General features: G+C 45.8%; 1 protein-coding gene and 1 pseudogene across 1 annotated transcript; one reads left to right on the forward strand and one right to left on the reverse strand.

Annotated features, from left to right (window-relative positions):
* Positions 1 to 707: 707 nt before the first annotated feature.
* On the reverse strand, positions 708 to 2,012 carry LOC118674517 (ubiquitin-conjugating enzyme E2 variant 1-like). Its single transcript, XM_036346407.1, has one exon. It carries the CDS (start codon positions 1,186 to 1,188, stop codon positions 871 to 873), a length of 318 nt encoding a protein of 105 aa, XP_036202300.1. The 5' UTR covers positions 1,189 to 2,012; the 3' UTR covers positions 708 to 870.
* A 4,831-nt stretch (positions 2,013 to 6,843) lies between these two features.
* LOC118674617 lies at positions 6,844 to 8,829 on the forward strand (annotated as a pseudogene).
* The last annotated feature ends 7,198 nt before the right edge of the window (positions 8,830 to 16,027 follow it).

Raw genomic sequence — 16,027 nt, forward strand, 5'->3', positions numbered from 1 at the left:
TAAAACTCCCAGCAAACAAAAGTCCTGGACTGAATGGATTTACAGGTGAATTTTAGCAAACATTCAAAGAAGAGCTAATTCCTATCCTCCTCAAACTATTCCAAAAAATTCAAGAGGAAGGAACACTCCCAGGCTCTTTTTACAAATCCAGCATTACCCTAATTCCAAAACCAGATAAAGACACTATAAAGAAAGAAAATTACAGGCCAATATCCCTGATGAACACAGATAATAAAATCCTCAACAAAATATTAGCAAATTAGCCGTAGCGGGTTTAGCTTAGTGGATAAAGCATCAGCCTACAGATGGAAGGGTCCCAGGTTTGATTCCTGTCGAGGGCACATGCTTGGGTTGTGGGCTCGGTCCCCAGTAGAGGGCGTGCAGGAGACAGCCAATCAATGATTCTCTCTCATCATTGATGTTTCTATCTCCCTCTCCTTTCCTCTCTGAATTCAATTTAAAAATATTTTTTAAAATATTAGCAAATCGGATCCAGCAATATATTTAAAAGATCATACACCATGATGAAGTGGGATTTATTCCAGGGATGCAAGGCTGATACAATATTCACAAATCAATAAATGTGATACATCACATAAACAAATTGAAATATAAAAACCACATGATCATATCAATAGATGCAGAAAAAGCACTCGACAAAATCCAGCACCCCCCTTTTTTTTTCTTATATTTCAAACGGACAACAAATTAGTATCACTTACAGCATCTTAAGATAAACTGCCTTTGAACGGGAGCTTCCTTTCCAGTACTTTGATGTCTACAAGACGTATCTAGAAAGATTACTACTGTGGAAAATGAAGACTGCTTAAATCAAATGGGGGAGGGGTGGGCCTGTGGTTTTCTTTTTGGTTAGTTGCTGTAACACTGCCCTTCAGGAGGCTGAGGGAGTGATATATTATCACTAGTCAGCATTAGATGCCGAAGCTCGTGCAGGACATGTTTGATACCATATGAACGATGCCATTTCTCTAGCACTAATACGGCCCTTGGGTCCACCACTCCATTAGAACTATTAACTCCATTCATATTAATTTTTGTTACAAATCCTACAACGGGGGGTTCTTCAGGGTATTTAGGTCCACATTCTATTTTAAGGCTGTACATTTGGTTTTCATAAACTGTTCTTGGAGGCCCAATTATTATCCCTGTCCATCTTGTAAGTGTCATGTCTTTGTCATCTTCTACACCCCAATTAATTGTTCAATCTCCTCTACCTTTCTGGCCACTTTAAGTTCTTCCAACAGTCGAAAATTGTGAGGGACTTTTACTCCCAAGCCTATGCTGGCTGCATCTTGCGTCACTGTTGCGGCCGGCCTTCACTTGAAGTTTGACCGTTCTGTGGGTTGGACGTTTTTCTGGGCTCAAATCAAGGTATTGGCAGGGCTGTGATGTTTTCCGAAAGTTCTGAAGGCGAGACTATAACAGTTTGAGCTCCTCTTAGTTTCTGTTGCTCTCCCAACACCCTTTTTTGATAAAAGCTCTCACTAAAGTAGGAATAGAGAGATCATACCTCAAGATATGACATATACCCAAAATAATACTCAATGGGCAAAAACTAAACATGTTTCCCTTACGAACAGGAACAAGACAAGGATGTCTGCTTTCACCATTCTTATTCAACATAGTACTGGAAGTCCTAGCCACAGCAATCAGACAAGAAGAAGTAATAAAAGGTACCCAAATTGGCTTATCGCAACATGGCAGCCAGCAGAATGGCAGTGAGGAAAAGAGTGTGAGTAAAAGAGTGCAAGGAGAGAGTGTGGACATGTGTGGTGTGTGTGGGGGTGAGTGAGGGACAGTTAGATTTTGCAGAAGTCTTGGGGACTGGTGGATCAGGCTCTCCTGGACAGGGAGCCGCTGCTATTGCCATAGGCACTCCCAGGCTGGGCATGGCTCTGGCACAGAGACCATGCCATCTCAAAAGGGGGAGCAGCAGAGGCTAAGAGTGCAGCCAAACCAACACCCAGACTGGCCTGGGACACCACCCCCAAACCTGCGCAGTGAGCTGCTCATCAGCCATAATTTGGAAGGGACCTCCACTGCACCCCCTCAGTGAGTGCCACACTACCTCACTGCAGGCTCCCAGATGTGCATGGTGAGTGCCCAGAGAGACCTCCTGCACCACCACCCCCCCCCAGGCCCCAGGACCTGCGTGCTGTGAGTGCTTGCCAGAGGCACCTCACACAACACCCTACCCAGACCCCAGAGCTGCACTACAAGTGCATGCCAGAGGCACCTCGGCACCACCCTGCCACAGGCGCTGGAGCTACACAGTGAACTGCATGCCAGAGGGCTCTGGGACCTCACAAGGAGTTGCATACCAAAGGAACTGTGCAAGTGCCCCGCCAACCCTGAGCATCTACAGCGGACACCTGAGGGACAAGATCTGTGGGGAAAGGGAGAACAACTCAGAGTAGAGACAATAAAGGTGTGAGACTCAAAGCAGACCCAGCCTCTGGGCTAAGGAGTACCTGACCACTGGGCCACTAGGCACTTCAACCTCTTGGACCTCAATCAGTTGCCCAGGGCCAGAAGAGACAGCAACTCACATTACATAGAAACAAATACAAAAGGACAGCAAAAATGGGGAGACAAAAACAATCCCCAAAGGAAAGAAAAGGGGAAATCACCAGAAAAGGAACTTAATGAAATGGAGGCAAATAATTTGTCAGATAAAGAATTCAGAGTAATGGTTATAGAGAAATAGGGAGAACCAAGATGGCGGCATAGGTTAACGCCAGAGTTTGCTGCTTTGAACAACTACTTCAAAAGTGAAACCAAAAAACGGAAGGGACATCACCCAGAACCACAGGAATGCTGGCTGAGTGGAAGTCCTACAACTAGGAGGAAAGAGAAACGCATACGGACACTCAGAGGAGGCGCAGTGCTGAAGTCAAATTCTGAGGTGCGGAGTGCGCGGAGCGGGCTGGCGGCGGAGGGCGTGGTTGGCGTTTTCAATCGGGAGGGAGTCGCAGACTCTGAGCTCCAGATACAGGCGAGTCTTTAGGGACCCAGACTCAAACGGGAGAAGCGGGACTGTCTGACTTCGGTCAGAGCGAGTGCAGCTTTCTCTCCGAGCTTTGCAGCGGGTGCTGGGACTCAGAGAGGCAGAGCCCCTGGGGACAGGACTGAGAGCCGCCATAACTGCTCTCTCCGGCCCACTCTGTTGATCCTGTGCGACCCATCCCACCCAAGCCCTGCACAGAGGCATTTGCCAGATAGCCTCAGGCAAAGGCTAGATTAGCACCTCCCTAGAGGACAGAAGTTCTCTCACTGCTGACACAGCTGATTCTCATAGCCACTTGGCCTGGAGGTCAAACCCTCCCTGGAATTAGCTACAACAATCAAGATTTAACTATAAGACTGCGAACAAAGACCACTAGGGGTTGCACCAAGGAAGCATAACAAAATGCGGAGACAAAGAAACAGGACAAAATTGTCAATGGAAGATATAGAGTTCAGAACCACACTTTTAAGGTCTCTCAAGAACTGTTTAGAAGCCGCCGATAAACTTAATGAGATCTACAAGAAAACTAATGAGACCCTCGATCTTATATTGGGGAACCAACTAGAAATTAAGCATACACGGACTGAAATAACGAATATTATACAGACTCCCGACAGCAGACCAGAGGAGCACAAGAATCAAGTCAATGATTTGAAATGCGAGGAAGAAAAAAACACCCAACCGGAAAAGCAAAATGAAAAAAGAATCCAAAAATGCGAGGATAGTGTAAGGAGCCTCTGGGACAGCTTCAAGCATACCAACATCAGAATTATAGGGGTGCCAGAAGATGAGAGAGAGCAAGATATTGAAAACCTATTTGAAGAAATAATGACAGAAAACTTCCCCCACCTGGTGCAAGAAATGGACTTACAGGTCCAAGAAGCGCGGAGAACCCCAAACAAAAGGAATCCAAAGAGGACCACACCAAGACACATCATAATTAAAATGCCAAGAGCAAAAGATAAAGAGAGAATCTTAAAAACAGCAAGAGAAAGAAACTCAGTTACCTACAAGGGAATACCCATATGACTGTCAGCTGATTTCTCAACAGAAACTTTGCAGGCCAGAAGGGAGTGGCAAGAAATATTCAAAGTGATGAATACCAAGAACCTACAACCAAGATTACTTTATCCAGCAAAGCTATCATTCAGAATTGAAGGTCAGATAAAGAGCTTCACAGATAAGGAAAAGCTAAAGGAGTTCATCACCACCAAACCAGGATTATATGAAATGCTGAAAGGTATCCTTTAAGAAGAGGAAGAGGAAGAAAAAGGTAAAGATACAATTTATGAACAACAAATATGCATCTATCAACAAGTGAATCTAAGAATCAAGTGAATAAATAATCTGATGAACAGAATGAACTGTCGATTATAATAGAATCAGGGACATAGAAAGGGAATGGACTGACTATTCCTGGGGGGGAAAGGGGTGTGGGAGATGCGGGAAGAGACTGGACAAAAATCGTGCACCTATGGATGAGGACAGTGGGTGGGGAGTGAGGGCGAAGGGTGGGGCGGGAACTGGGAGGAGGGGAGTTATGGGGGGGAAAAAAAGAGGAACAAATGTAATAATCTGAACAATAAAGATTTAATTAAAAAAAAAAGAATTCAGAGTAATGGTTATAAAGATGCTTAAACATCTGACAGAATTACAAGCAGCTCAATGAGAATTATAAGAAGCTGAATGAGAAATTCACCAACATGGATAAGAATCAAGAGGAAATGAAGAAGAAAAAAAACACGAGGAAATGAAGAATGACATAGCTCCAATAAAGAACACCCTAGCAGGTTTCAACAGTAGACTAGAAGAAGATGAGGACCAAATCAGCGAGTTAGAAGACAGGGTAGGAAAATAACACCCAGCCCTGGCTGGTTTGGCTCAGTAGATGAAGCTTCAGCCTGAAGACTGAGCGGTCTTTCTTGGGTTCGATTCCAGTCAAGGGCACATGCCTCGGTTATGGGCTCAATCCCCAGTAGGGGGCATGCAGGAGGCAGCCAATCAATGATTCTCTCTCATCATTGATGTTTCTCTCTCTCTCCTTCTCCCTTCCTCTCTGAAATCAATAAAAATGTATTTTAAAAAAAGAAAGAAAAATAACACCCAATCTGAACAGCAATTGGAAAAAAAAGGAGGGGGGTAGGCAGAGAGCTTAAAGGAGCTTTGGGGCAACATGAAAGGGGTGCCAGAAGGAGAAGAAGCTGAGCGAGGAATAGAAAACCTGTTTGAAGAAATAATGACAGAAAACTTCCCTGACGTGGGGAAGAAAAAAGGTCACACAAGTCCAAGAAGCACAGAGTCTCAAACAAGATGAATCCAAAAAGACTCACACCAAGACACATCATAATTAAAATGGTGTCAAAGACAAAGAATCTAAAGGACTGCAAGAGATAGAAAGTTACCTACAAGGGATCTCCCATTAGAATATCAAATGATTTCTCAACAGAAATGCATCAGGCCAGAATGGAATGGAATGAAATATACAAAGTTGTCTCACAGCCAGTTGGCCTGGAGGTCAAATCCCCCCCAGTGTTACCTACAACAATCAAGGCTTAACTACAACAAGACAGCACACAAAGACCACTAGGGGGTGCACCAAAAAGGCATAAAAAATGCAGAGACAAAGAAACAGGACAGAAATGGAGGAAGGCAAAATGCTGGATATAGAGCTCAAAACCACACTTTTAAGGTCTCTCAAGAACTGTCTAGAAGCCGCCGATAAATTTAGTAAGGCCCTCGAAAAGACTGGTGAGACCGCCGATAAATTTAGTAAGGCCCTCGAAAAGACTGATGAGACCGCCGATAAATATAGTGAGATCTTCAAGAAATGTAATGAGAGCCTCGATGTTGTGATAAAGGACCAACTAGAAATTAAGCATACACTGACTGAAATAAAGAATATTATACAGACTCCCAACAGCAGACCAGAGGAGCGCAAGAATCAAGTCAAAGATTCGAAATGCGAAGAAGCAAAAAACACCCAACCAGAAAAGCAAAATGAAAAAAGAATCCAAAAATACGAAGATAGTGTAAGGAGCGGAGCCTCTGGGACAGCTTCAAGCGTACCAACATCCGAATTATAGGGGTGCCAGAAGAAGAGAGAGAGCAAGATATTGAAAACCTATTTGAAGAAATAATGACAGAAAACTTCCCCTACCTGGTGAAAGAAATAGACTTACAAGTCCAGGAAGTGCAGAGAACCACAAACAAAAGGAATCCAAAGAGGACCACACCAAGACACATCATAATTAAAATGCCAAGAGCAAAAGACAAAGAGAAAATCCTAAAAGCAGCAAGAGAAAGAAACTCAGTTACCTACAAGGGAGTACCCATACGACTTTCAGCTGATTTCTCAACAGAAACTTTGCAGGCCAGAAGGGAGTGGCAAGAAATATTCAAAGTGATGAATGCCAAGAACCTACAACCAAGATTACTTTATCCAGCAAAGTATTGGATAGAATTGAAGGTCAGATAAAGAGCTTCAGAGATAAGGAAAAGCTAAAGGAGTTCATCACCACCAAACCAGGATTATATGAAATGCTGAAAGGTATCCTTTAAGAAGAGGAAGAAGAAGAAAAAGGTAAAGATACAAATTATGAACAACAAATACGCATCTATCAACAAGTGAATCTAAGAATTAAGTGAATAAATAATCTGATGAACAAAAAAAAAAAAAGAAAAGAAATATACAAAGTCATGAAAAGCAAGGGACTGAATCCAAAAATACTCTATCCAGCAAGGCTATCATTCAAAATTGAAGGTGAGATCAGGAGCTTCACAGACAAAAACAGGCTAAGAGAGTTTACCACCAAACCAGCAATGCAAGAAATGCTAAAGGGAGTGGTGTAAGAAGAAGGAATAGAAAGAGAGGGAGAAACGCAGACATAAAGAATAAAAATGGGGTGGGTGTGGGCTGTGGTTTCCCCAGGGCGGCTGCGGCCCTGCAGGGAGAGATGGAGACCCTGAAAGACAAGACCCTGGAGGAGCTGGAGGAGATGCAGAATGACCAGGAGGTGCCAGAAGCTAGTCCATCCTTGCTGCTTGACACAGTCGCTGCAGAGAAGAAACATCTGCACAGCATGTTTCAAGGGACCTGGTGTATATGGCATACTGTTCTTAATATGTTTGCTCCCCTTCTTAGAGCTATGTGTTTTAACCAAGGTCACCTCTCCGAGAAAGGTTGTTTCCCCAGGTGAGGATTTTTCCCTGAAGTTAGGGAGGGAATAAAACCCCTTAACTAAATGCCAGGCGGGTAGTTAATCACTTTAACTATGAACAATCACGCTTAAGCTACATAATCTTTGCTCCCTGGAATGGAGATAAGAAATGCTCTAACCTTTGGAATAGAAATTGATAGGATTAAAATCAACTGGTATAAATACAGATGTAACAAGACAATAAAAGACAGAACCTGGCTGGAGAACCTAGCGAGAGAACATGGCAAGAGAACCTGGACAGAACTTGGCTGGAGATCCTGGCTAGAGATCCTGGCTAGGCTGCTGATCAACTGAACGCTATCTCCGTGTCATTCCTTCTTCGCCGACTCCGTCCACACCTTTGGGGACCCCTGGACCTGCTGGGGTTGGACCCCAGCAAGGAGGCCCTCAACCGCCTGGCCCAGGAGTCCCCTGAGGTCTAGGACCTGCAGCTGGAACAAGAGATGGCACTGGCCAACAAAAGCAGCCTGGCTGAGTGGAACCTGGAGTCCCAAGGCCCCTGTAGATCAGCCGCTCAGACCTTTCGGAAAAGTATCAGGAGCTCCGGAAGCCCGCAGAGCAATGCCAGGAGCAGAATGAAAAGCTGGAGAAAGCCGAAACCGGCTTGGCTCAGTGGATAGAGCGTCGGCCTGCGGACTGAAGGGTCCGGGGTTCGATTCCGGTCAAGGGCATGTACCTGGGTTGCGGGCACATCCCCAGTAGGAGATGTGCAGGAGGCAGCTGATCGATGTTTCTCTCTCATCAATGTTTCTGACTCTCTATCTCTCTCCCTTCCTCTCTCTGTAAAAAATCAATAAAATATATTTTAAAAAAAAAAAAAAAAGAAAGAAAAGCTGGAGAAAGTCTAGTCGGCGCAACAGCTGGGGAGCTTGTTAGACCTTCTGCAGGTCGAAGGCATGAAGGTAGAAGAGTCTGAGCCATGGCTGTCGCACCTGCGGCGGGTTCGTGGAGAAGCTCCAGGACGTGGTGAGGAAGCCCAGAGCTTCCCAGGAGCCCGCGGGCGGAGGTGGCACCCCTCCTCTCCGCCCGCCTCTCCCATCTCGCCCGGACCCCAGGAGACCCCCCTGCAGCCAAAGAGCAGCCACCCCGCCCCGCAGCCGGCAGGGGTGCCTCCCTACCTTCTGCCCTACAGCCCTTCTCCGGAGTTGCCCATGGGCCCCGCCACCCAGGGTGCCGCAGCCAGCACCCTTCCCCGTGGTGACCCAGCCCCCCTTTTCCTATAGCGGACCTCTGGGTCCCCCTTTCCCGTCAGCCCAGCCGGGGCCCAGGGTTGCTGGAGCTACTCTTGGTCCCCACAGAGGACACACCGCCCTGGCCTAGCGATCCCGCCTAGCGATCCCGCGCCCGCCTCTGGTGCCTCTGGCCCCGGGTACCCCTTGGCGGGGCCGGACTCCCAGTCCTGGTTTATCTTCAACAGCCCTCCTACCCCTCGGGGGAGGGACACCTCCTTACCGATGCAGCCCCAGCTCCCCAGCTTCCCAGGCCAGTCCCCGCCCCGCTGGCCCCCTCAGCCTCCCTACCCCCAGGGCCGGCCCCTCCCACCGCTTCCCGCAGCCTCGGGGTCCTTCCTGGCCTGGGTACTAACTAGACTGGGCCCTGGCCTCGGCCCTTCCCTACTTCCGCTTGAACCACAGCCTTTGGCCCACCGTCTGCTGAGATGCGCGGTTCGATTGAAGTGGAGTTGGCTCTCCCCAAGGACTTGGGGGGGCCCTGCTGGGGGCCAGCAGGCCCGGAAAGGCCCGGGGCGGTCACAGCGCAGACTGGCTTAGCCTGTCGGGTGCTGCCAGGCAGCGAGGCCAGCGCCTCCCCGTGGCGTCTGCAGGAGCCACTGTGCACCCGCAACTGTCTGCTGTGCCTGCAGACGGACCTGAGCCGTGTGCTCCGGTCTGGGCACTGCCCCTGCTCTCCCCGACCCAGGTTTGGCATATTCCATGTGGGGCCACACCAAGGGGTGCAACTCTTTCTGTCTCTGTGGTCCATTCAGGGATCTCCTGCTCCACGCACCATGGTCAGGGTTGGGTCACAGGGAGAGAACAGAGTTAGGAAAACACTTCATGATTTTTAAGTCAAAAAGCCATAATTGAACTCTGACGGGCTGGTGTCCGATAAACGTGAGCTGTGTGCTGATCTGAGTGCCAGCAGCCGAGCCATCGCAGTGAGAAGACGGGATTGTGAAGGTGGACCCCAGACCTCGCCTGGGCTGGCTGGAAAGTCCTGGGGGTGGGTACCTTGTACCTTCTGGCTGGATAGGAGGGTCACATTTAGGAGTGGGGGGGAGGCCCAGGTCGCCTACCCAGCCACCCGCTCTTTTCTGGGGACCTCCGCTTCCAGCTGACTTTTTCCAAGGCCCACCCCATCCGTCCATCCTTTGCAGTGGTTCTCAACCTTCCTGTTGCCGGGACCCTTTAATACAGTTCCTCATGTTGTGGTGACCCCCAATTTCATTGTTACAAATTGAACATAATTAAAGCATAGTGACTAATCACAAAAACAATATGTAATTATATATGTGTTTTCCGATGGTCTTAGGCGACCCCTGTGAAAGGGTCGTTCGACCCCCAGGTTGAGAACCGCTGCTTTAGTGCCTTGAATCTCATTGGAAGCATCCCCTCCCTCATCCCCTTCCTCTGGCTCCCGGGATGGAACTCCCCCACCCCCACATCTCTCCGAAGACAGACATCTAAAGACGCCCTAACAATGACCTCCTAGTGGTGCTAGAAACATCATTGCCATGTCGTTGTCCGTTCTTTGCATCTCTCTTGTCTTCAGAATGTAAAGGGCAAGGACTGTGACTCCGAGCACGCAGCCCCCAACACATCCGAGGTTGAAGCATGTTAGGTGATAAAAACCATGGTAGACCAAAGGGGGTGTGATGCACAAAGCATGAGCTTGGTGGTTCCAGATGTGAACCAGGTCTCAAGGGCAGACCCTGGAGCTGCTATCTGTTAGGACGGCATATGTGCCTTGAAATTTCCACTACACCAGCACCTGGTGCCTGCCCGCTCCCAGCCTGCTTGCCATCAATGGGTGTGCGGGCAAGATGCTTGATTCTCTATGTGGGCTCCTTGCTAATTGTGCTTGCTTCTCATAAGTTATTTAAAGAACAATCACTAATGGACTCTGCTGGTTTGAGTGCCTCAGAACTGGACAAACGACCACTTATGTTGCATAAATAATTGCCAATAAACTGAGGAGCTCTGTAAAAAAAAAAAAAAGAATAAAAACGGCGCCAGACTGGTATGGCTCCGTGGTTAAGCATCGACCTATAAACCAGGAGGTCACAGTTCGATTCCCGATCAGGGCACATGCCCAGGTTGTAGGCTCAATGCCCAGTGTGGAGCATGTAGAAGGCAGCCAATTAATGATTCTCTTTCATCACTGATGTTTCTATCTCTTTGTCCCTCTCCCTTCCTCTCCGAAATCAATAAAAAATTTAAAAGTTAAGTAAATAATAAAAATGGCAACAAACAAGTACCTATCAATGATAACCTTAAACATAAATGGATTAAATGCCCCAATCAAAAGATACAGCGGCTGAATTGATAAGAAAACATGACCCTTGCCGAAACCGGTTTGGCTCAGTGGATAGAGCGTCGGCCTGCGGACTGAAAGGTCCCAGGTTCGATTCCGGTCAAGGGCATGTACCTGGGTTGCGGGCATATCCCCAGTAGGAGATGTGCAGGAGGCAGTTAATCGATGTTTCTCTCTCATCGATGTTTCTAACTCTCTGTCTCTCTCCCTTCCTCTCTGTAAAAAATCAATAAAATATATTTTAAAAAAAAGAGAGAGAGAGAGAGAGAGAGGACCCAAATAAACAAAATCAGAAATGAAAGATGTGAAGTACAACCGACCCCACAGAAATACAAAGGATTATAAAAAAAAAAAATACTATGAACAACTCTGTTAGAACAAACTGGGCAACCCCGATGAAAAGGACATATTCCTAGAAAAATACAACCTTCCAAAACTCAAACAGGAAGAATAAGAAAAACTGAACAGGCTGATAACTACTTATGAAATTGAAGCAGTAATCAAAAAACTTCCAGCAAACAAAAGCCCTGTCCTGATGGCTTCACAAGGCAGTGTTACCAAACATTCAAAGAAGAACTAACACCTATCCTCCTCAGACTATTCCAAAAATTTGAAGAGGAAGGAACACTTCCAAGCTCTTTCTATGAAGCCAGCATTACCCTAATCCCAAAACCAGATAAAGACACTACAAAGAAAGAATTACAGGTCAATATCCCTAATGAACATAGATGCTAAAATCCTCAACAAAATATTAGCAAATCATTGCCCTAGCCCAGTGATCGGCAAACTCATTAGTCAACAGAGCCAAATATCAACAGTACAATGATTGAAATTTCTTTTGAGAATCAAATTTTTTAAACTTAAACTATATAGGTAGGTACATTGTTATTAACTAGAGGCCCAGTGCACAAAAATTTGTGCACTCGGGGGGGTCCCTCAGCCTGGCCTGTGCCCTCTCGCAGTCTGGGACCCCTTGGGGGATGACCACCTGCTGGCTTAGGCCCTCTCCCTGGGGAATTGGGCCTAAGCTGGCAGTCAGACATCACTCTGGCAGCCCGGGAGCCCTCAGGGGATGTCCACTTGCCAGCAGGGAGCAGGCCTAAGCTGCAGTCAGACATCCTTAGCACTGCTGAGGAGGTGGGAGAGGGTCCTACCACCACCGCTGTACTGGCAGCCATCAGCCTGGCTTGTGGCTGAGCAGAGCTCCCCCTGTGGGAACACACTGACCACCAGGGGGCAGCTCCTGCATTGAGCGTTTTCCCCCTGGTGGTCAGTGTGTGTCGTAGTGACCAGTCATTCCCAGTCTTTCTGCTGTTAGGGTCAATTTGCATATTACCCTTTTATTATATAGGATAGAGGCCTGGTGCATGGGTGGGGGCCGGCTGGTTTGCCCTGAAGTGTGTCCCGGATCAGGGTGGGGATCCCGCTGGGGTGCCTGGCCAGCCTGGGTGAGGGGCTAATGGCTGTCTGCAGCTGGTCACATCCCCTTCAGGGTGGGGGTCCCCACTGGGGTGCCTGGCCAGCCTGGGTGAGGGGCTGATGGCTGTTTGCAGGCTGGTCAAGTCCCCCCCCAGTGGGGACCCTCACCCCATGGAGGTTTGGCCAGCCTGGGTGAGGGGCTGATGGCTGTTTTCAGGCTGGCCACACCCCCTTTAGGGTGGGGGGTCCCCACTGGGGTGCCTGGCCAGTCTGGGTGAGGGGCTAAGGGCCATTTTCAGGCTGGCCAAGCCCCCCTGGCAACGGAAGCTCCCAGTCTCTCCTTTTTTTCTTTTTTCTTTTTTATTCTGGGATTTATTTACCTTCTATAATTGAAACTTTGTTGCCTTCAGTGGAGCTCAGAGCCGGCTCCTGCTTGCTCCAGCTCCGTGGCCACGGCCGGCTGAAAGCAGGTATCTGGGGTTTATTTATCTTCTATAATTGAAACTTTGTTGCTTTGAGTGGAGCTCAGAGCTGGCCAGGAAGCTTGGCTTCCTCCTCTGCTCGCTTCAGCTCCGTGGCTGCCGGCCGCCTTCTTGGTTGGGTTAATTTGCAGATAGCCGCTCTGATTGGGTGGTGGGCGTGGCTTAAGGCATAGCGAAGATACGGTCAATTTGCATGTTTGTCTTTTATTAGATTAGGTTAGGGCACTCCTAAGGCTTAGGAAGAGCCACACTCAAGGGACCAAAGAACCGCATGTGGCTCGAGAACCGCAGTTTGCCGACCACTGCCCTAGCCTGTTTGGCTCAGTGGATGGAGCAGCTGCCTGCGAACTGAAGGGTCCCAGGTTCAATTCTGGCCAAGGGCACATGCCTGGGTTGCGGCCTTGATCCCCAGTTGGGGGCATGCAGGAGACAGCCGATCAATGATTCTCTCTCATCATTGATGTTTCTATCTCTCTATCCTTCTCTCTTCCTCTCTGAAATCAATAAAAATATATTAAATATATATATATTAGCAAATCGCATCCAGCAATACATTAAAAAGATCATACACATGACCAAGTGAGATTTATTACGAGGATGCAAGGCTGGTACAATATTCACAAATCAATAAATGTGATACAGCACATTAACAGACTGCAAGACAAAAATCACATGATCATATCAATTGAGGCAGAAAAAGCATTTCACAAAAGCTAACACCCTTTTTTGATAAAAACTCTCATCAAAATGGGAATAGAGGGATCATAACTCAACATAATAAAGCCCTATATGACAAACCTACAGCCAACATCATACTCAATGGGCAAAAACTAAAACCATTTCTCCTAAGAACAGCAACAAGACAGGGATGCCCACTCTCACCACTCCTGTTCGATATAGTACTAGATCGATATAGTACTAGTTCGATATAGTGCTAGCCTTAGTGATCCGACAAGAAGAAGAAATAAAAGGCATCCAAACTGGAAAAGAGGAAGTAAAACTGTCACTATTCACAGATGACATGATACTGTACATAGAAAACCCTAAGACTCCATCAAAAAACTACTAGGTTTAATAATGAATTAGGCAACGTAGCAGGATACAAAATTAACACCTCAAAATCTGGGGCATTTTTATACATCAATAATGAACTCACAGAAAGAGAAACTTAAAAAAAAAAAAAAATCCCATTTACCATGGGATTAAAATACCTAGGAATAAACTTAACACAGTAGTTTTTTTAAAAAATATATATTTTATTGATTTTTTACAGAGAGGAAGGCAGAGAGATAGAGAGTTAGAAACATCAGTGAGAGAGAAACATCGATCAGCTGCCTCCTGCACATCCCCCACTGGGAATGTGCCCGCAACCCAGGTACATGCCCTTGACCGGAATCGAACCTGGGACCCTTCAGTCTGCAGGCCGACGCTCCATCCACTAAGCCAAACCGGTTTTGGCAACACAGTAGTTTTATTGCTAGCTTTATCCAGTGGCCAGATAAGTTTCTATTGAATGAGTACAAAAAACGTTTTACATAAATGTTAAAGGCACGACTTAAAATTAACTACCCATTGCATTTTGAAGTTATTTATTACATGTTCTTACGAGCTAATGTCTTTTTAAAGTATGATACTTTGTAATATGAAAACACGAGAATTCTCATGATCTGTCTGCAATATGTTAACTAAGAAGGTAAAAGACCTGTACTTGGAAAACTACAGGACGTTGAAAAAAGAGATAAAGGAAGAAATAAACAAGTAGGAAAATATACCATGTTCATGGATTGGTAAAATCAACATCATTAAAATGAATGTCCATACTACCCAAAGCAATCTACAGATTCAATGCAATCTCTATTAAAATAACAACAACAGCCAAACCGGTTTGGCTCAGTGGATAGAGCGTCGGCCTGCGGACTGAAGGATCCCAGGTTCGATTCAGGTCAGGGGCATGTACCTTAGTTGTGGGCACATCCCCACTGGGGGCTGTGCAGGAGGCAGCTGATTGATCTCGCTTATCGATGTTTCTAACTCTCTATCCCCTCTCCCTTCTTCTCTGTAAAAAATTAATAAAATATATTTAAAAAATAAAATAAAATAAAATAACAACAACATATTTCACAGACTTAGGACAAATTCTCCAAAATTTATATGGAATAAAAAAGACCCCAAGTAGCCGCAGCAATCCTGAGAAAGAAAAAAGTTGGAGGAATCACAATACCAGAAATCAAATTATGTTACAAAGCCACTATTCTCAAAACAGCCTGGTACTGGCACAAGAACAGGCATATAGAGCAATGGAACAGAACAGAGGACCCAGAAATCAATCCAAGACATTACGCTCAATTAATATTTGACAAAGGAGGCAAGAGCATACAATGGACTCAAGACAGTTTATTCAATAAACAGTGCTGGGAAAATTGTACAGATACATGCAAAAAAAATGAAACTAGACCACCAATTTACACCATACACAAAAATAAACTCAGAATGGATAAAATACTTAAATATAAAATGGGAAACCATAAATATATTAGAAGAATCCATAGGTAGGAAAATATCAAACACATCTTGTAGTAATATGTTTACCGATACATCTCCTAGGACAATGGAAACTAAGGAGAAAATCAAATGGGACGACATAAAATAAAAAGCTCCTGCACAGAAAAAGAAACCATCAACAAACTAACAAGAGAGCCCACTGCATAGGAGGACATATTTGCCAATGATACATCCAATATGGGGTTAATTTCCAAAATTTATAAAATACTCATACAACTTAACAAAAGGAAGACAAACAATCCAATTTAAAAATGGCCAAAGAACCTAAATAGACACTTCTGCAAAGTGGACATACAGAAAGCCAAGAGGCATATGAAAAAAATGCTCAAAGTCACTGATCATCAGAGAGATGCAAATCAAAATAACAATGAGGTACCACCTCACACCTATTAGAATGGCTATCATCAACAAATCCACAAATGACAAGTGCTGGCAAGGATGTGGAGAAAAGGAAACCTTCATACACTACTGAAGGGAATGCAGAATGTGCAGCCAATATGAAAAACAGTATGGAGTTTCCTTAAAAAATTAAAAATGGAACTCACATTTGACCCAGTAATCACACTGCTAGGAATATATCCCAAGAAATTAGAATCACCAATCAGAAAGAATATATATACCCCTATATTCATAGCAGCTCAACTTACAATAGCTAAGATTTGGAAACAGTCTAAGTGCCCATCAGCAGTTGAGTGGGTTTAAAACTATGGTACGGGAGAAACCAAGATGGCGGCATAGTCAAACACTGAAATTGCTGCCTCCTACAACAACTTTTTTTTTTTTTTTTT

Source organism: Myotis myotis, unplaced genomic scaffold (assembly GCF_014108235.1).
Source record: "Myotis myotis isolate mMyoMyo1 unplaced genomic scaffold, mMyoMyo1.p scaffold_m19_p_19, whole genome shotgun sequence".
Lineage (NCBI taxonomy): Eukaryota > Metazoa > Chordata > Mammalia > Chiroptera > Vespertilionidae > Myotis > Myotis myotis.

What these genes read in the sequence shown, in the direction of transcription:
- LOC118674517 (XM_036346407.1), bottom strand. Translation starts at nt 1,188, where the DNA reads ATGACACTTACAAGATGGACAGGGATAATAATTGGGCCTCCAAGAACA.